The sequence below is a fragment of the Musa acuminata genome, chromosome BXJ2-10, assembly GCF_036884655.1.
Source record: "Musa acuminata AAA Group cultivar baxijiao chromosome BXJ2-10, Cavendish_Baxijiao_AAA, whole genome shotgun sequence".
Taxonomy (NCBI): Eukaryota; Viridiplantae; Streptophyta; class Magnoliopsida; order Zingiberales; family Musaceae; genus Musa; species Musa acuminata.
Window position 1 is genome coordinate 3,071,717 of NC_088347.1, and position 22,694 is coordinate 3,094,410.

The window sequence follows — 22,694 nt, forward strand, 5'->3', positions numbered from 1 at the left end:
AATTTGGCCCAAATTAGTCTATATTATGACATATTTGGCTCCTAACTAGGTTATAGGATTAACTCTTAATCCTAACCCTAATTACATATAAACTATAAAATTAAGATATAGTCCTAGGTAGGTTTTTAACCGGCAACATCGAGTTTCCTTCCGGCGATCTTTTGGCGGACTTCCGATACACCCTCGGATTTCTTTTAGCGAACTCCCAACAGGTTCCCGATCTTGTGGCGAGTTCAACGAGTCTTTGTTAAGTAGCGGAACCTTCTCGATGATCTCCATTAACCTTCGACGATCTCTTCGGCGGACTTCCGAAAACTTCGGCAAGTCCCCGATTTCTTCTCGGTTGGTTCTGGCAGTACTTCCGACAAATCTTCGGACTCTTGGCGGACTCTCGTACACCCATCGAACTTGACTCCGGTAGACTTACTTTATTTCTTCAAGCTATCGTAGTTAATCCTGCACACTTAACTCAATAATATAGATTAGATTAATTAACTCATCAATTGATTTCATCATCAAAATCCAAGATTCAATAATCTCTCCCTTTTTTATGATGACAATCAATTGATGACGGAGTTAAACATAACTCCCCCTATCTATATGCCATATAATGAGAAGATAAAAACACTTGAATTCAATCTCTTTGAATTCAAGCCTAAACTGATAAGTTATATCCGTTGAACTCATCGTTATTTTTTATGAGCAAATACGAAACTTCGTATTTCTCATAATTTCAAGCTATGAAAATTATTTTCAAGTCAAATGATAAAAGACAACTAACATTTCGATAAGAGATATGAACTTTTAACATGAATCTCATGATATAAATGTAAGGCATAATTTCATATGATCATGAGATGAAGCGACAACCAATCTAAAAACTTTCATAATACGATATTCTCAAAAAATTTTACAATGCATATAAGACATTTTTTGCGATGAATATAATACATTTGCATTACACAACATATTAGCTTTTGCAATTTATATAAGTCATGCTATTACATTTGTGATGCATATAAGACATTAGTTTTTGCAATTCATATAAGTCATGCTATCACATTTGCGATGCATATAAGACATTTGCATTACACAACATATTAGCTTTTGCAATTCATATAAGTCATGCTATCACATTTGCACAAGTCATCAATCTTTTGCTCATTCTTCTCCCCCTTTGTCATCAACAAAAAGGAGATGAGACTTTAAGCGTACAATTTGTGATCATAAAATCATTAGAAAAGGAATTCAACATTAAGATTGATCATACAAAATTCATCTTATTAGAAAAATTCAGTATTCTTAAAAAGGAGATGGCAAAAAAAATTGACAAAGCTTTCACTTGGCATTAAGATTAATCATACAAGGATCGCATGTCAAGGTAGCAGAATAAGAAGACATATCGATTAATCCTTAGGAGGAAATCAATAGTTCTTATACATGACATATATCTTTTGATTCATTTATTGTAGTTTCCTCAAAATTTTAACTTGCTATAATTGAATTTGCTCTTGCTGTGATTTGAGTTGCTCTTGTTGAGATTTGATCTGATGTAATTTTGCCATAATGAGATCTTCAGAAGATGAAGTAGGAGCTGATTCTGAAGCTGCTGTACCAAAGGGATTAGGAGGAGGAGATTCATTTCCTCTAAAAATTGGTGTTTCGGGGTATTCTACTAGTGGGGGAATTGGATCAGTCCTTTTAGGTTGTCTAACCCTTAAAAATTGGCTTCTACCGTAGATAGTGCAACCGAATTTTGTTTCTTGGAAGTCCAAGAAACAAGTACATATCCTAAAAATTGGCATTTTCCGAATGTGCTTTTTCTATCTATCCTGCATATGCCAAAATCGGCATCTACATAAGCTATTAAATCAAATTTACGGATTTCAGATACCACAATCCTAAATTGGGAGTTCCTTTAAGATATCTAAAAATTCTTTTAATACTTTTAAGATGAAATAATTTAGGATTAGATTGAAACCTAGCACAAAGTCCTACACTAAACATGATATCCGGTCTAATCGCGGTGAGGTATAGTAGACTACCTATCATTCCCCTATACATTTTTTGATCAAAGTTTTTACCATTTTCATCCATATTTAACTTAGTGGAAGTACTCATAGGAGTGTTTATTGCTTTTGAACCATCCATGTTAAATCGTTTTAATAAGTCTAATGTATATTTAGATTGATTAAGAAATATACCATTACTAAGTTGTTTAATTTGTAATCCTAAAAAGAAGGTTAATTCTTCCATTAGGCTCATTTCAAATTCATGACTCATACATTTGGCAAATGAGTCACATAGTGATTCATCCAAAGAACCAAAAATAATATCTGTCAACATAAATTTGAACAATAAAAAAATTATTTTCAAAATGTTTGATACACAATATAGTATCAACCTTGCCTTTTGTAAAATTATTTAAAATAAGAAAGGAACTAAGTCTTTCGTACCAAGCTCTAGGAGTTTATTTTAAGCCATAGAGAGTCTTAGTCACTCAAAATACATGATTAGGAAGAAGAGAATTTTTAAATCCAGGAGGTTGTCAACATACACTTATTAGGAAATAACACCATTCAAGAAAGCACTTTTGACATTCATTTGAAATAGTTTAAAATCATTACTACTAGCATAAGCAAGGAGCATTCTAATGTCTTCTAATGTAGCCATAGGAGCGAAGGTCTCTTCGTAGTCGATACATTTTTTTTGGTTAAAACCTTTGACCACTAGTCTAGCCTTGTTTCTAACCATGATACCACATTCATCTTGCTTGTTTCTAAAGACCCATTTAGTACCAATGACTAAATGGTCATTAGGTCTACAAACAAGCTTCCAAGCTTCCATACCTCATTCCTCTAAAATTGGTTCAATTCCCTTTGCATTGCAATAACCCATGAATCATTTTTTAAGGCTTTATCAATATATTTAGATTCAATTTGAGAAACGAATGCAGCGTTAGCACAAAAATTCTTGAAGGAAGAACGAGTTTGAATCCCGTTTGATGTATCTCCTATAATTAGCTCCTTTGGATGAGCATCTGCATACTTTCATTCCTTGGGTAAGGAAATTTCGGAAAAAGATATATCCAAGTTGTTATTTTGAGGAGGAGGTTCATTTAAATTCAAATTATCAAAACCAAGATCATCATCCAAATCATTTTTCTTTAACTTGAAATTTTCATTAAAAACTACTCTTCTATATCTAATGTTCTTTTGTTAAAAATATGAAAAGCCTTATAAATGGAAGAGTAACCAAGAAAGATGCCTTCATCGGATTTAGCATCAAATTTTTCGAGGTATCATTAAATAAAGCATTTGCAACTGAAAACTTTAAAATAAGAAATATTTGGTTTTTTGTTGTTTGATAATTCATAGGGAGTTTTTTATAGAGATGGTCTTATTAGAACCCTATTCATGACATAGCAAGTCATATTAATGGCTTCGGCCCAAAAATACTTAGGTAGACTATGTTTATTTAACACGGTTCTTGTCATTTCTTGTAAATTTTTATTTTTTCTTTCAACTACCCCATTTTGTTGAGGATTTTTCGGAGTGAAAAAGTTATGATTATATCCATTTGATTTATAAAAATTTGAAAGTCATGGTTTTGAAATTCACCACCGTGATCACTCCGAATTGATGAATTCATGAAGCCTTTTTCGTTTTGAGTAAGTTTACAAAATTTAGAGAAACATTTGAAACAATCACTTTTGTGAGCCAAGAAATAGGTCCAAGTGTATCTACTATAGTCATCTACAATTACGAAGGTATATTTGCTTCCTCCTAGACTTATTGTGTCAATTAGTCCAAATAAGTCCAAATGGATCAATTGCAATGGTCTAGTGGCACTAATTTGATTTTTTGGTTTGAAACTAGTTTTTATTTGTTTTCCTAGTTGATAAGCATCATATACTTTGTCCTTAACAAATTTCATATTCGGAATCCCTCGTACTAACTCTCTATATGAAATCTTATATATTAGTTTCATACTTGCATGACCTAATACCCTTATGCCAAAGCCAAGCATCATCATTTAAAATGGAAAAGCACATTTCATTATTAAGTTTATCAAGGTTAATGGTGTAGACATTATTTTGTTTGAAGGCAATCATTAATATGTTATTGTTTGGTTTTTCAATAATGCACATATTAGATTCAAATCTAACGATGTAACCTTTATCGTATAATTGACTAATGCTTAAGAGATTATATTTCAATCCATCAACTAGCAACACATCATCAATTGAAAAACTTGATTTGTTATCTATGGTTCCCTTGTCAATGATTTTACCTTTGTTGTTGTCTCCGAATGTAACATACCCTTCTTCTTTGCTAGTGAGCATAGAGAAATGAGATGGATCTTTGGTCATGTGCCTTAAACATCCACTATCAAGATACCATCTCTTGCTTCTAGCTTGTGAGTTTATCTACAAAATAGGATGGTTTTTAGGTACCCATTTGATTTTGAGTGCCTCAAAAATTGATCTACTAATTTTATCATTCATCATTGAATTATTTCTAGTTCCTTTAGGAACCCATATCAACTTATGTGGACTAATTTTCTTAAATGGATATTTGTAAACAACATGCCCGGATTTACAACAAAAGTTGCATTTCAAATGAGGTGAAATATGTAATGTGGGTCCTTTAACGAAGGTGGTAGGATTTTGGTGAGATCCTCTCACAAAACCAATTCCACTTCTATTTGTGACGTGACCCTTGTTTGCAAGGATCATGTCTAAGCCTTTGCTATCAACTTTAAACTTGTTTAAGGTCTCTTTAAGTAGTAAATTCTCATCTTTTATTGCTTCTAAGTTTTTACACTTAGTGCATGGAGGAGTTTAAAGATTATCAAGCTTATTTTGTACTAAGGCATGCTCTTTCTTTAATAGATTGAACTTCTTACTAATAGTTCTACACTCATCAAATAATTCATAGAAAGTGATAGAAAGTTCATCGAAAGATAAATCTTCATTAACTAAATCACATACCTATTCTCCTAAAACCATTAGCGTGAAGTTTGCCTCCTCTTTATTGCTAGCTTCTTCATTCTTGGAATCACTTGAGTTGTCCCAAATCGCTTTTAAAGCTTTCTTCTTCTTCGGTTGCTTCTTCTTGGCTTGGGGGCATTCATTTTTGAAGTGCCCTAGCTTCTTGCATTCGTAGAATATTACATGGTCCTTTTTATGTTCAAGTTTTTTTTTTTTGTCATTTTTAAATTTGTTCTTTCTTATAAATTTTTTAAATTTTCGAGTTAAAAGTGCAATGTCATCATCACTGTCCTCATCACTTGATATTTCTTTTAAGTGGTCTTCTTGTGTTCTAAGTGTCATATCCTTCCTGTTCTTTGGAAGAGGGTTCTCGAGCTCTTCATGAGCATGGCATGTCATTTCGTAGGTCATAAGAGACCCAATAAGTTCTTCGAGAGGAAATGTTTTAAGGTCCTTGGCCTCTTAAATGACCATAACTTTTGGATCCCAACTCTTTAGAAGGGATCTTAAAATTTTAGTTACTAGTTAAAAGTTAGAAAAACCTTTATCAAGAGCTTTAAGTCCATTGATGATATCCATGAAACGGGTGTACATGTCTCCGATGGACTCACTTGGTTTTATCTAGAAAAGTTCGTAAGAATGCACAACAATATTGATTTTGGACTCTTTCACTCGGCTAGTGCCTTCATGAGCGACCTCAAGAGTTCTCCAAATATCAAAAGCCGAATCGCAAATCGAAACGTGATTAAATTCATTTTTGTCAAGTGCACAAAACAAGGCATTCATAGCCTTTGCATTTAAAGCAAAAATCTTCTTCTCCAATTCATCCCATTCGCTTATCGGAAGAGAAGATTTTTGAAATCCATTTTTGATAATATTCCAAAGCTCAAAATCCATGGAAATAAGAAAGATCCTCATACGAGTCTTCCAATACATGTAATTCGACCCATTAAACATAGGCGGACGTGTAATAGAGTGATCATCTTGCATGTCGGAGTAAGCCATCTCTCTTGGGTATTAAACCAAATATGAGAGTGAGCCTTGCTTAGATACCAATTGTTAGGAACGGAGCGACACAAAGAGGGGGGGGGGGGTGAATTAGTGCAGCGGATTAAAACTTATAAGTTTGAAAATGATTTCGTAAATGTGTAGAGATTTCGATTCAACAAAGAATGACTTAGTAAAAGTAGCTTGAGTAAAGTAAGGAGATGAAATCCAAAAGCTTGCTACTATGTACATAAAGGTTTCAGAAAGTTAAACACTCACACATTCAAGGAACATAATAATTTAAAGTGGTTCGGTCAAATGACCTACATCCACTTACGAAGCCTTCTTTGATGAGGCTCCCAACTTCCACTAGCAAATCACTTTGAAGGAGAAGGACCAAATACCCCTCTTACAACCTTTTTACAAGTGGTTCACACTCTTACAAATTTTTCAAAGAGAAAGAGGGAGGTGAACACTTAAGCTATTGAAAAAATAAGACTTTGCTAAAGACTTTACTAACACTTTTTCTCAATTTTTAATTTTTTAAAAGGTGTAGTCTTTACTAAGAATTGAGATGTATTTATAGGCCCTAAGAGGATTCAAATTTGGGCTCCAAATTTGAATTACTTTTGGGTTCTCGGTGCTAGCGGTGCCATCGCCTATTAGTGTTTGATACTAACAATGTACTACCGGTGCCACCGCCGGAACGATCGGGTTCTGGGCGATGCCACCACCTAGTCCAGCCGGGTGCTAGGCGGTGCCACTGCCTAGTCTGGCGGTACCACCGCCCGACCTTTCAGGTTCTGGGCGGTGCCACTGCCCGAACTTACGGGTCACTGGTTGGGCTCCTAATTTGGCCCAAACCAGTCTATATTAGGGCCGAGTTGGCCCCTAAGCAGGTTATAGGATTAATCCTTAATCCTAATTCTAATTATATACAAACTATGAAATTAAGACATAGTCCTAAATAGGTTTTTAACCGGCAATGTCGAGTTTCCTTCCGGTGATCTTCCGGCGGACTTCCGATACACCCTCGGATTTCTTCCGACGGACTACCAATAGGCTCCCAATCTTGTGGCGAGTTCAATGAGTCTTTAGCAAGTAGTCGAACCTTCTCGGTAATCTCCGTGAACCTCCGACGATCTCTTCGGTGGACTTCCGAAAACTTCGGCAAGTTCCCGATTTCTTCTCGGTTGGTTCCGGCCGTACTTCCGATAAAACTTCGGACTCTCGGCGGACTCTCGAACACCCATTGAACTTGACTCTGATAGACTTGCTTTATATCTTCAAGCTATCGTAGTTAATCTTGCACACTTAACTCAATAATATGGATTAGATCAATTAACCCATCAATTGATTTTATTATCAAAATCTGAGATTCAACACATACATCGTAATAAAAAATAATATATATAATATATTTGATCTTAAGAACCTAGACTATAATATCCATTGTTAACATAAAATCTGTAATCATGTTATCTGTAATACAAAAAAAATTATGTTAAAATTAAAATTAAATAAAATTAGATCTAACAATACTACGATGGGTACTTTTCATTATTGTTCAGAAGAATAAATCATATATGATCTACCGGCGCCCCATCGTTAGATTTGAGATATCAATCTACAAGAAGATATATAACCATCTAGATTGATGGATTATGAAGATTGAGAAAAATAATTTAATTCTTATTTAACCTTAGAGGTCCCGTTTAAGGAGAGAATAGAGGATAAGATAAGTTAGAGTTTCTCCCGTCAAGTTATCTCCTAAATAAATTGATCAATATTTATAATAAGAATCTAATCATATTTATAATATATCTTATCTAATTAATAAGGCAACGTAATCTAACATATACATCACAAAATTTTCATCTAATGGAAAAACAAAAAAGAAAAATCAACGCTGTATTCTTATACACTCACTGTTTATGGATTGAACATCAATATGGTCCATGCTTAAAGTTATAAGATGCAAAGGAGTCTGCAAAACAAACATAGTGACATTTGGGTTGAGGGGACAAAGGGGCCACACTCTTTAAGACATGCTTGTTTTGTAAAGCATGGACTGCAAACTTTTCTGTTTATTTAATGATTCTGAAATCTGGAATATGTTTCATGCATTTGGGCATTAACCCTTTAATTCTATAGAAATCATCCATTGACTAGTTTTACAATGAAATCATTTAGTTTATCGATTAACACCTTCTCCAACAAAAGAATATAAGAGTTTCCAATAATTAAGCGATGCAAGTGTGAAATATAGGAAGAGAAGGCAATGCAGTTATAAAGTTGAGGCTAAGCGTGTTGTTCGCCGATTATTCATCCAGTCTGCCCCCCATTTCTAGTCGTCGCCTCTGTTGCCATTTCTCAACCAGCAACCATGATGGCCACCCATCTCTTCATCTTTTTCTCCCTCTCCTCTTCCCTCCTCCCCCCCGCCTCTGCCACTTCCTCCCCTGGTGGCCACGGTCCCTGCAAGGACGACGGTAACATCGCTAGCATCTGCTCTCACACCGACTACGTATCTCTCTGCATTAACGCAGCCCACACTTACGGCCATGCGTACGCCGTCATCGATGCTGCATCTCTACTCGGCATGCACATTCATATGGCAAGCGACCGCACACAGACCGTGAAGGATCTTGCATCACATTTAGCCGCTAAACCATCCGGCAGCCAAAGCGTGAAGCAGGCTTTGGTTATCTGCATCAAGATGTATGGTGATGCATTGGATGATCTCGTGAAGGGGAGTGATGCCATCAAGGCACGCGATGAAGGGACTGCCAACAGCATGCTGAGCGGAGTCATATCTTACTACAGCACCTGCGATGATGCTTTCACGGAGATACCTGCGCCAAACCCCCTGTGCAAGCAAGATGGTACCTTGATGCATATAGTGAGCAATGCATTGGCACTTGCCCACTTGATCTTCTCCAAAGGGCCTTGATTGGGTGCTGCAGTGGTCTTCTTTCTGTTTTGGTGGTGGTGGTGGTGGTAGAGAAAGTCCTTTTTATGTATTGAAAGTAAATTAAGGATGGAGTTGGTGTGTTTTTAAGTGGATGATATCTATTATTAATGGGTGATCTTAACTTTCTTTTCTGTTTTTATATATTTGCTAATGGAAGCTGGTCCAATTTATTTATTGGGAACAATGTAACATACTTAAAAAGTTTCTAATATTAATATCAATGTTGAATAAATTGTTTCTAGATTTTTGGTTGGCTATGGGAAATTAAGAAGAATGTAACATTGATGTTGGCTATGATAAAAGAGGATGAATTAGTGTGTAACATTGATGTTGTTTCCATCATATCAACTAATTTGATACACCCTTCAATGCATGAAATTACGAATCATCTTAGTGTTATAAACAAAAAACTATAAACGAAATAGTGTGCAAATGATATTTAATTTTGTAGGTTCTATAGATGTCAAAATGTCAAATTCAATCATTTGTCAATTTAGAAAATTATATTTATTAGAAAATAGTTAATGATGTTTCTCACACCAATAGCAATTATAAATTTTTGGTTTTTAGATTGTTGGTTCGTTATAAGAAATTAAGAATTTAGCGGTGATTTTCTTTAGTAAACTGATATAACGAGCATAATCATATGAAATATGAGAGTCACTTCATATATGATTTCTTATTATTGATACGACCTTATACATTGGAATCGTACTATCTCTATAATATCAAGTAATCTAATGCTCATCGAGCACACAAAAGTAAGAAATAATATCTAAAACTTTAAATAGAAATTTTAAAATAAAATGACATGGACTCCGTATTTTGTAATTGTTCTTTGTAACGAATGATACACAGTATATAATATGAAATTCAATTCTTTATTAATTGAATAATCATTACCATATTCGAATAATTGAATATGTTTCTCATAATGTTAATAAAATAATTTTAATTTCTCAAATGTAGTATGTGATACGACTCATATGTGATCGTCCATTTCTCAATAATCTTTTTGTATATGACAACTATATTATTTCTTTAGCATCTCATTTTTGTGCGATGCATAAGTTTAAGATTACTGAAGAAATATGAAACGAGCAGTTAAAAATAAAGTATTACATACATAAGCGTAGTAAAATATTAAACTCAATTCCTTACTTATTGAGAAAATATATTGATAAAATGTAATTGAAATTATCAAGTGCTTTGAGATGAATGCTAGTTTAAATTAAATTTTGATAAAGGGTTAATACATGTAAGCAATCTAATGATACATGTAACCATGCTTCAATGCATACTTGTCAGCCCGACACGTCGACCGTAAGGTCGTCCAACATTGATGCTAAACAGAGTGCCAACACAGAAGTCGAATCAATATCGGATGATAGTTGATGCTTCCCTACGCTGCCACATACTGTTGCATTATAATCACAATAGCCGATGATTTGAAGAACGTCCACACACCTCATTGATTTCGCATAATCGTCCCATAATCGTCCACAGCACATTCTTAACTCTATCTAAAAAAAGAAAAAATGTCGAGAGAGAGAGAGAGAGAATCCAAGAGTCTAACCCTCTCTCAAAACATTAAATCCACTTAGAGGAAGGATTGAAATCATCCGAGTCCCTGTATAGTTGCATAGATGAATAGTAAAAAAAACAAATTTTTTTATCTATTGAATAATATGCATTGACAAACCAACGTGATGTAATAAATATCAATTATTGGAAGCAAAACAACTACTAGAAATCAAAATAGCAACTATAAAATATAATGGGCAAATGTGTTTTCATGTTGGATGCAGTAGAACGAAGACATGAAAATATATTCTTAACATGTGATATAATTCTTGGTATTTTTTTCTCAATTTGAGACTTTGTGATTGTATTAATTATAATATTATTATTTTTCAATAAAATAAATATTTTAATATGAAGTTTCAAAGGTAAATTTTATAGAAAAGCCACTAGTTTTTACTTTCTTCAGTTTTACTCCTCCTTTTCCATTTATTCTCGCATAGAGCCCTCAATTTTTAAAATAACAAAAGTAGCCCTCAACAACTTTTCAATTTTTTTATCTTAAAAAATTGTATCTCTCCCCCTCATTTTTCTGAACCAAAACCATTCAATTAAATCGATTGAACTAATAAAAAATTTGGACCAATTCAAAATAAATAATATCAAATATTTTATTAATATTTTATTTATTTATATTAGTAAAAATAATAAACAATTATTTAAAATTAGAAAAATGAAAAAATAAAATAAAATATAAACAATAAATTAAAAGTGATATTGTTAAATATAAAGTAAAGTATAATAGAATGATACTCTTCCTATATTTAAAAAATAAAAAATAAAAAATAAAAAAATTTAAATTTCCCAAAAATCTTCAAAATAAATTTGATAGGTCTAGGTGATCCTTATTTTTTATTTTTAAGCCTTTAAAGTAGTATTTTATTGATTTCAACAATTAAAAGTTATATTTATATCATTTAGGTATTTGAATTAGTAAAAAAGTAACTTTATTAATGTTTAAAAATAAAAATAAAAATTTAAAATTTTAAAAATTTAAAAATTTTAAAGCTATTTTGAATATTTTAATATTTTAAAAATAATATAAATAATTAAGAGATTTGTTATCCTTTTTTTAAATAGTATCTAAAAAACAGTGTAATTTGGTCTAAATCTAAACAACAAACCCAAACTTTACAAAAACCTTTGAAATGATCCCAGATGGACAAAAGTATTTATTTTATATTTTTAGGAATTTAAATGACTTTTTTTGTGTTTAACTTAGCTTGTGAATAGGTTAAAATGTTCTAATTTCACCGAATTTTGAATTCATGAACTCTTTTACAACATTTGCAGTTTGAAACCTATTATGAAATATTAGTTTAAAAATATGAAGATTTAGACCTAATTATTTATTTTTGGATCTTATTAAAAAATAATATAACTCAGTGGAAACGTATCAAAAGACGACCAAACTTAGGAAATTACACTATTTTTTGGTCCAATTAAAAAACAATGTATCTGGATCTAAACCTTGACAAAACAAGACCAAACTTTATGGAATCCTTAGAAATGAAATTAGATAGACAAAAGTACAATATTTTCTGCTTTTAGAATTTTAAATGACCATTTTCTGGTTAATTCTGCTTGTAAATAGATTGAAATTATTTAATTTCACTTAATTTTCATAAATTTTGATGAATTCATGAAATCTTTTATAACATTTACACTTGATAATTGGTTTGAAAGCTATTCTCAAATATTAGTTAAAAATTATGAAGATTTAGACCCAATGACACTTTTTTGGGTCATATTAAAAAATAATATAAATCGGTCAAAACTTATCAAAACAAGTATAGAAAACCTTTCAAATAATCTCTGTGCAAGTATAATATTTTCTATTAAATCTCTTTTTTTTTTTTATGAAACCAATTAATATATTTATGATCTAATCTGTATTTTGAATAATACAGGACTAGCTTTGATTAAAGAGAGATAAATTAATTAAAGCAGGAGGAATTTGATGTTTGGTTGGAGTTGAACATGTCAAGAGAGTGGACGTCGGGCTAGAGGATTAGTCGACGTGTCGGTAGAAGGCTTCAGTCCATGAATTCAGGCGTCAAGCCAAGAAGATCGGATATTTCGCCAAGGAGATTGGATATTTTGAGAAGATAATATGCTGATTGGGCAATACGTTGAAGGAGAGGACGATGCGTCGAAGGATTAGACTAAGCGCTGGAAGAACCAATGACATGCCGGACAATAGATGATTCATGCTTTGTAATAATTTGTCTATGTTGAATCTCGGATTTTGATGATGAAATCAATTGATGGGTTAATTGATATAATCTATATTATTGAAGTTAAGTATGCAGGATCAACTACGGCAGCCTAAAAACATAAAGCAAGGATATCAAAGTTAAGTTCGACCGACGTTTGAGAGTCCGAAGATTCGTCGGAGATGCTGTCGGAACCAACCAAGAAAGATCGGAGACTTGTTGGAACTTTCGGAACTCTACCGAAGAGATCGTCAAAGGTTCGCAGAGATCACCGAGAAGGCTCGGCTACTCGTGGAATTCATCACAAGATCGGGAGCCTGTTGGGAGTCTACCGGAAGAAACCCGAGAGCGTATCAGAAGTCCACCGGAAGATCGCAGGAAAGCTCGCCGAAACAAAACTCGACGTTGGCTGGTTAAAAACTTGCTTAGGATTATGTTTTTAGATATGTAGTTCACATGTAATTAGGGTTAGGATTACGGGACAATCCTATATCTTGGTTAGGGGCCAACTGGGCCTAAAAGTGACCTAGTTTGGGATGGATGTGAAGCCCAACCAGAGATCTGTAAGGACGGGCGGTGGAAGCGCAGATTGGGCAGTGGCACCGCCTAGAGCCCGAAGTGTTAGGCGGTGGCACCGCTAGACTAGGCGGTGGCACCGCCCAGCACTCGAGATCAGGCGGTGGCACCGCTAGTACACCGTCTGACAGACATTGACAGGTGGTGGCACCGCCAGTCTTGGAAACCCAAGAGAATTCAAAATTTGGAGCCCAAATTTGAATCCTCTTGGGGCCTATAAATACCCCTCAATTCTCAGCAGAGAATACAACTTTTGCCAAGCAATAGTTTGAGATAAGAGCCTTAGCAAAGTATTAGCAAGTCTTATTTTTCAAATTGTTTGAGTATTCATCTCCTCCCTTCTTGTTGAAAAAATTGTAAGAGTGTGAACCACTTGTAAAGGTTGTATGAGGGGTATTAGTCTTTCTCCTTCAAAGTGATTTACTAGTGGAAGTTGGGAGCCTCTTCGAAGAAGGCTTCGCAAGTGGATGTAGGTCATTTTGACCGAACCACTCTAAAACTACTGTGTTATCTGGTTTGCATTTTATTCTTGCCATTTACATACTGCAAACTACTTTACTTAGTCACTACGCTTCCTTATGCTTCTAAGTTGTTAAGCTTCCAAAATCGATTTTCATCGATATTGATTTTTATCATATGAAAGTTTTTAAACCATTGTTAGTTTATCGCTGCACTACTTCACCCCCCCCTCTTAGTGCCGCTCCGATCCTAACAATTGGTATCAGAGCAAGACTCACTCTCATATTTGGTTTAATACTCAAGAGAGATAGCTTACTCCGACATGCATGAGGGTCATTCTATCACACATCCACCTATGTTTAATGGGTCGGATTACACTTATTGGAAGACCCGTATGAGGATCTTCCTCATTTCTATGGATTTCGAGCTTTGGACTATTGTCAAAAATGGATTTAAAAAATCTTCTCTTCTGATGAGCGAATGGAATGAATCAGAGAAGAAGGTTTTTGCTTTAAACGCAAAGGCTATGAATGCCTTGTTTTGGTCACTAGACAAAAATGAGTTTAATCGTGTTTCAATTTGTGATTCGGCTTTTGAAATTTGGAGAACTCTTGAGATCACTAATGAAGGCACTAGCCGAGTGAAAGAGTCCAAAATCAACATCCTTGTGCACTCTTATGAACTTTTTCGAATGAAACCAAGTGAGTCCATCGGAGACATGTACACTCGTTTCACGGATGTCATCAATGGACTCAAAGCTCTTGGTAAAGATTTTTCTAATTTTGAACTAGTAAATAAAATATTAAGATCTCTTCCTAAAAGTTGGGACCCAAAAGTTACAGCCATTCAAGAGGCCAAGGACCTTAAAACATTCCCTCTTGAAGAACTTATTGGGTCTCTAATGACTTACGAAATGGCGTGTCAAGATCATGGCGAACTCGAGAACCCTCTTCCAAAGAACAGGAAGGATATGACACTCACATCATAAGAAGATCACTTGAAAGGAACATCAAGTGATGAGGACAGTGAAAATGACATTGCACTCTTGACTCAAAAATTTTAAAAACTTTTAAGAAAGAATAAATTTAAAAATAACACCAAAAACATACTTGAATATAAAAAGGACCAAGTGATATGCTATGAATGCAAGAAGACAGGGCATTTCAAAAATGAATGCCCCTAAGCCAAGAAGAAGCAACCAAAGAAGAAGAAAGCTCTAAAGGCAACTTGGGACGATTCAAGTGATTCCGAAAGTGAAGAAGCTAGCAACAAAGAGGAGGCAAACTTCACGCTAATGGCTTTAGGAGAAGAGGTATGTGATTTAATTAATGAAGATTTATCTTTAGAAGAACTCTCTATCGCTTTTCATGAATTATTTGATGAATGTAGAACTATTAGTAAGAAGTTAAATATCTTAAAGAAAGAGCATGTTTTACTACAAAATAAGTTTGATAGTCTTCAAACTCCTCCATGCTCTAAGTGTGAGCATTTAGAATTTAGAAGCAATAAAAAATAAAAATTTGCTTCTTAAAGAAAACTTAAACAAGTTTAAGGTTGGTAGCAAAGGATTAGATATGATCCTTGTAAACAAGGGTCACGTCGCAAATAGAAGTGGAATTGGATTTGTAAAAGGATCATATCAAAATCCTACCACTTTCATAAAAGGACCTACATTACATGTTTCATCTTATATGAAATGAAACTTTTGTTGCAAATCCGGACATATTGCCTACAAATATCCATTTAGGAAAATTAGTCCACATAAATTAATATGAGTTCCTAAATGAACTATAAATGATTCAATAATGAATAACAAAATTAGTGGATCAATTTTTTAGGTACCCAAAATCAAATGGGTACCTAAAAATCATCCTCTTTTGTAGACAAACCCACAAGCTAGGAGCAAGAGATGATATCTCGATAGTGGATGCTTAAGACATATGACTCGAGATCCATCTCATTTCTCTATGCTCACTAGCAAAGAAGAAGGGTACGTCACCTTCGGAGACAACAACAAAGGCAAAATCATTGGCAAGGGAACTATATGTAACAAATTAAGTTTTTCTATTGATGATGTTTTACTAGTTGATGGATTGAAACATAATCTCTTGAGTATTAGTCAATTATGCGATAAAGGTTATATTGTTAGATTTGAATCAAATATGTGTATTATCGAAAAACCAAATAATAACATGACTATGATTGCATTAAAACAAAATAATATCTACACCATCAACCTTGATGAACTAAGAAATGAGATGTACTTCTCTGCTCTAAATGATGATGCTTGGTTTTGGCATAGGAGATTAGGCCATGTAAGCATGAAACTGATATCTAAGATCTCATCTAGAGAATTAGTACGAGGGATTCCATATATGAAGTTTAATAAGGACAAAGTATGCGATGCATGTCAACTAGGTAAACAAATAAAAACTAGTTTCAAACCAAAAAATCAAATTAGCACTACTAGACCATTACAATTAATCCATTTGGACTTATTTGGACCAATTGACATAACAAGTCTAGGAGGAAGCAAATATGCTTTTGTAATTGTGGATGACTATACTAGGTACACTTGGACCTATTTCTAAGTTCACAAAAGTGATTGTTTCAAGTGTTTCTCTAAATTTTGTAAACTCACTCAAAACGAAAAAGGCTTTATGATTTCATCAATTCGGAGTGATCACGGTGGCGAATTTCAAAACTGTGATTTCCAAAATCTTTGTGAAGTTAATGGATACAATCATAACTTCTCCACTCCAAGAAATCCTCAACAAAATGGAGTAGTTGAAAGAAAAAATAGAAACCTATAAGAAATGGCAAGGACTATGTTAAATGAACATAGTCTACCCAAGTATTTTTGGGCCGAAGCCGTGAATACAGCTTGCTACATCATGAATAGGGTTCTGATAAAATCGTCTTCATCAAAAACTCCCTATGAATTATGGAATAACAAAAAACCAAATGTTTCTTATTTTAAAGTTTTCGGTTGCAAATGCTTTATTTTGAATGAAAATGATGCCTTAGGAAAATTTGACGCTAAATCCGATGAAGGCATCTTTCTTGGTTACTCTTCCGTTTCTAAGGCTTTTCATGTTTTCAACAAGAGAACCTTAGTTATTATAGAAGAGTCTATTCATGTAGTGTTTAATGAAATTTCTGATTTAAAGAAAAATAATTTTGATGATGATTTTGGTTTTGATAATTTGAATTTAAATGAACCCCCTCCTAAAAATGGCAACTTGGAGGCATCTTCTTCCGAAATTTCCTTACCCAAGGAATGGAAGTATATAGATGCTCATCCAAAGGAACTAATTATAGGAGATACATCAAAAGGGGTTCAAACTCGTTCTTCTTTCAAGAATTTTTGTGCAAACGCTACCTTCCTTTCTCAAATCGAACCTAATTGCATTGACGAGGCCTTAAAAGATGATTTTTGGGTCATAGCAATGCAAGAGGAATTGAACCAATTTGAGATGAATGAGGTATGAAAGCTTGTTCCTAGACCTAGTGACCATTTAGTCATTGGTACTAAATGGGTTTTTAGAAACAAGCAAGACGAATGCGGTATCGTGGTTAGAAACAAGGCTAGATTAGTGGCCAAAGGTTTCAACCAAGAAGAATGTATCGACTACGAAGAAACCTTCGCTCCTATGACAAGATTAGAAGCCATTAGAATGCTCCTTGCCTATGCTAGTAGTAATAATTTTAAACTATTTCAAATGGAGGTCAAAAGTGCCTTCTTGAATGGTTTTATTTCCGAAGAAGTATATGTTGAACAACCTCCCAGATTTGAAAACTCTCTTCTTCCTAATCATGTATTCAAATTGACAAAGGCTCTCTATGGCTTGAAACAAGCTCCTAGAGCTTGGTATGAAAGACTTAGTTCCTTTCTTATTTTAAATAATTTTACCAAAGGCAAGGTTGATACTACATTGTTTATCAAACACTTTGAAAACAATTTTCTTATTGTGCAAATTTATGTTGACTATATTATTTATGGTTCTTCGGATGAATCGCTATGTGAATCATTTGCCAAATGTATGAGTCATGAATTTGAAATGAGTTTAATGGGTGAATTAACCTTCTTTCTAGGATTACAAATCAAACAAGTTAGTGATAGTATATTTCTTAACCAATCTAAATATACATTAGAATTGTTAAAATGATTTAACATGAATAATTCAAAAGCGATAAACACCCCTATGAGTACTTCGACAAAGTTAGATATGGATGAAAATAGTGAAAATTTCGATCAAAAAACATATAGGGGAATGATAGGTAGTCTACTCTACCTCACCGCGACTAGACCGAATATCATGTTTAGTGTAGGACTTTGCGCTAGATTTCAATCCAATCCTAAATTATCTCATCTTAAGAGTGTTAAAAGAATATTTAGATATCTTAAAGGAACTCCAAATTTAGGATTGTGGTATCCAAAATCTGATAAATTTGATTTAATAGCTTATGCAGATGCTGATTTTGGTGGATGCAGGATAGATAGAAAAAGTACATCTAGAACATGCCAATTTTTAGGACATGCACTTGTTTCTTGGACTTCGAAGAAACAAAATTCAGTTGCACTATCTACGGCGGAAGCCGAATACATTGCTACAAGTGCATGCTGTGCACAAGTTGTTTAGATGAAAAATACATTAGAAGACTATGGAAATCACTTGAAAAACATTCCCATCAAATGTGATAATACAAGTGCCATATGTCTTACCAAAAATCCAATTCAGCACTTTAGAACTAAACATATCGATATTAGGCATCATTTCATACGCGATCATGTCCTTAACAATAATGTCATTCTAGAATTTATTGATACAAAGCATCAATTAGCAGATATTTTTACAAAAGCCTTCAATGAAGACCAATTTGAATTCATTAGAAGGGAACTAGGCATGTTAAATTGTCCCTGAAAATAAGCTTGTTTGAATGTATTTTTCGAAAAATGTCTCATCTTTCTTCCGTTCTTTTGTGGAGTTGATTTCATCCTTCTCCTTCGATTCCAAATGATATATTAAAGTACAACCCAATATCTCAACCTATCTTGAGTCAAACACCTTTGAAAAACAAAAGGGGGGAAGAAAGAATTTTTTCTTCTCTTCCGCGGCAAGCCAGCGGTGGCGCTGCTAGAATCGGCGGTAGCACCGCTTGAGCACTCGGGCGCCAGGCGGTGGCACCACCCGAGATCCCCTTTATAAGCCGAGGGGTTAGGCCCGATGGTGACATTGCCCCCAACCCATGAGAAACTGCCTCAAGCTCTCCCATAACCTCTCTAAATCTTCATTCCAGCATTTAGAAGCCTTGGAGAGGGATTCTTGTTGGTCCAAGCTCTTCATCTTCCAAAAAATTCTCAATAAGGTAAAATCTGAAATTTTTCCTCTCTTCTCATTATTTTAGTTACTCCTTACAGTTTCTTTCATCTATCATCTTGTCTAGATAATAGCTCCTAAAAGATCAAAAGGGAAAAGGGTTGAAGGAGGTTCATATGACCAAGACCTTTTTAGATCCGAAGAAGTAGCTCTTAGGTTTCCAAACTTCGAAACAAGATGTATCCATAAGAGTAAACACGTTGATCTCAATGAAATAGGAAACCTAGAACCCATTAGGTGGTTTTCACATCTAGATGCCCTACCTTTGCTACAAATAAATGAACCAATTTATCCTAGGTTAGTTAAGCTATTTTATGCAAACTTATATGTGGATAATGATAGCCTAAGTACTTACCTACTAGGAACACAAATTAGAATTTTTGATAGTACTATTTGTGAATTAATTGGAATCACTGAAAAAGATAAGGGATGTTATTTTAGAGATAAATGGGATGTCAATATAATCGGAGCAACTTACTCCGAAGCCATCGAAACTATTTTTGCAAATTCGGACCTCGGCATAATACCCAAGAGTTGCAAGTACTTACTGTCTTTTAACTCTAAAATCCTTCATCATATCATAACCAGCATACTATTCCCTAAGCAATTTCATCTTAATGAAATGAATCAAGTAGAAATAAGCACCATGTATTGGATTATGATCGGTCAACATAACTGTTTTGGATACTCAATCTGGCAACACATGAAGGATATTATAGCTAAAGACACTATGTTACCATATGGAGGGTTAATCACTTGATTCCTACTTGCCCATGACATTTGTATCCCACCCGATGAAGAAACAATTCAAAGTGATCAGTATAACATCATCAATAGAAATCTGCTGAAAAGACTTAAGTGCACATTTAACAACGGTTTATGGGTTAGGCAACCTAGAAGGACTGATCCAATTCCCTCACCAGTAGAATACCCTGAAACACCAATTCTTAGGTGAAATGAATCTCTTCCTCCTAGTCCCTTTGGCGCAGCACCTTTGGCTCCTATTTCATCCTCCAAAAAACTCATTATGGCAGAATTGTATCAGATCAAATCGCAGCAAGAACAAATTCAAATCCAGCAAATTGAAATTTTGAAGGAACTATGACAAATGAATCAAAAAATAGATGTCATATATCAGCATTGTGGCTTACCTCCTAAGGATTAATCGATGTAGTTTTTTATTTTGTTCTGATTACTCTTAATGTGAAGTTAGAAGTATGTCGATCTTTTTTTGAACAAAAACTGAACCTTTGTTTAAGATGTATTATTAAATTTTGGATAATTGCTGATTTGGTTTGGAATCTGGATAAATATTTCTTGCGAGATTAACTTTGCATGATGAATTCGAATTTTGTATGATATGATCACAAACTGTGTTTCAAGTCTCATCTTATTATTTTTTGTTGATGACAAAGGGGGAGAAGTGATGACTTGTATGACTTATGCGCACCGATAGCATGACTTATATGAATTACAAAAGCTTGTCTTATATGCCTTGCTTATCTTATATGCCTTGCAAAATCTTTGAGTATATCGCAAGATTGGTTGATCATATGAATTGCAAAAGCTTGTCTTATATGCCTTGCTTGTCTTATATGCCTTGCAAAATCTTTGAGTATATCGCAAGATTAGTTGATCATATGAATTGTAAAAGCTTGTCTTATGCGCATCAATAGCATGACTTATATGAATTGTAAAAGTTTGTCTTATATGCCTTGCAAAATCATTGAGTATATCACAAGATTGGTTGATCATATGAAATCATTCCTCACATTTATATCATGAAATTCATGTTGAAAATCTTTATCATATTGAAAATTTTTTATCTCTCGTTGAAGTGAAAATTGTCTCTTATCATTTGACTTGAAAATGATTTTCAATAGCTAAAAATTATGAGAAATATGAAGTTTCATATTTGCTCATGCTTAATAAGACAATGATAAGTTCAACGGTTAGAACTTATCGATTTATGCTTAAATTCAAAGGGATGGAATTCAAGTGTTTTTATCTTCTCATAATATGGCATATAGATAGGGGGAGTTATGTTTAACTCCGTCATCAATTGATTATCATCATCAAAAAGGGAGAGATTGTTGAATATCGGATTTTAATGATGAAATCAATTGACGGGTTAATTGATCTAATCTATATTATTGAAGTTAAGTGTGCAGGATCAACTACGGCAGCCTAAAAATATAAAGCAAGGATATCGGAGTCAAGTTCGATGGACGTTTGAGAGTCCGAAGATTCGTCGAAGATGTTGTCGGAACCAACCAAGAACGATCGGAGACTTGTTGGAACTTTCGGAAGTCTACCGAAGAGATCGTCAAAGGTTCGCAGAGATCACCGAGAAGGCTCGGCTACTCGTGAAATTCGTCACAAGATTGGGAGCCTATTGGGAGTCTGCCGGAAGAAACCCGAGGGTGTATCGGAAGTCCACCGAAAGATCGCAAGAAAGCTCGCCGAAACAAAACTCGACGTTGGCCGGTTAAAAACTTGCTTAGGATTATGTTTTTGGGTATATAGTTCACATGTAATTAGGGTTAGGATTAAGGGACAATCCTATATCTTGGTTAGGGGCCAATTGGGCCCAAAAGTGACCTGGTTTGGGACGGACGTGAAGCCCAACCAGAGATATGGAAGGACAGGCGGTGGCACCGCCCAGAGCCCGAAGTGTCAAGCGGTGGCACCGCCAGACTAGGCGGTGGCACCACCCAGCACCCGAGATCAGGTGGTGGCATAGCCACCGATAGGCGGTGGCACCGCTAGTCTCGGAAACCCAAGAGAATTCAAAATTTAGAGCCCAAATTTGAATCCTCTTGGGGCCTATAAATACCCCTCAATTCTCAGCAGAGAATACAACTTTTGCCAAGCAATAGTTTAAGATAAGAGCCTTCGCAAAGTATTAGCAAGTCTTGTTTTTCAAATTGCTTGAGTGTTCACCTCCTCCCTTCTTGTTGAAAAATTTGTAAGAGTGTGAATCACTTATAAATGTTGTAAGAGGGGTATTAGTCCTTCCCCTTGAAAGTGATTTGCTAGTAGAAGTTGGGAGCCTCTTCGAAGAAGGCTTCGCAAGTGGATGTAGGTTATTTTGACCGAATCACTCTAAAACTGCTGTGTTCTCTGGTTTGCATTTTATTCTTGCCATTTACATACTGCAAACTACTTTACTTAGTCACTACGCTTCCTTATGCTTCTAAGTTGTTAAGCTTCCAAAATCGGTTTTCATCGATATTAGTTTTTATCATATGAAAGTTTTTAAACCATTGTTAGTTTATCGCTGCACTACTTCACCCCCCCCCTCTTAGTGCATTCTTGATCCTAACAATTGGTATCAGAGCAAGGTTCACTCTCAGTTGGATTAAAACCCAAGAGAGATAGCATTTGCCGGAAACCAAGAGGGTCACTTTATTACATGTCCGCCTATGTTCAATGGGACGGATTACACCTATTGGAAGACTCGAATGAGTATCTTCCTTATTTCTATGGATTTTGAGCTTTGGAACATTGTTAAAAATGGTTTTCAA

At 34.6% G+C, this 22,694-nt stretch overlaps 1 protein-coding gene across 1 annotated transcript; it reads left to right on the forward strand.

The window, feature by feature from the left end:
• Window positions 1-8,369: 8,369 nt before the first annotated feature.
• On the forward strand, window positions 8,370-8,933 carry LOC135626004 (pectinesterase inhibitor 12-like). The gene has a single exon (XM_065131195.1). The coding sequence runs from the start codon at window positions 8,370-8,372 to the stop codon at window positions 8,931-8,933; it is 564 nt and encodes a 187-aa protein (XP_064987267.1).
• The last annotated feature ends 13,761 nt before the right edge of the window (window positions 8,934-22,694 follow it).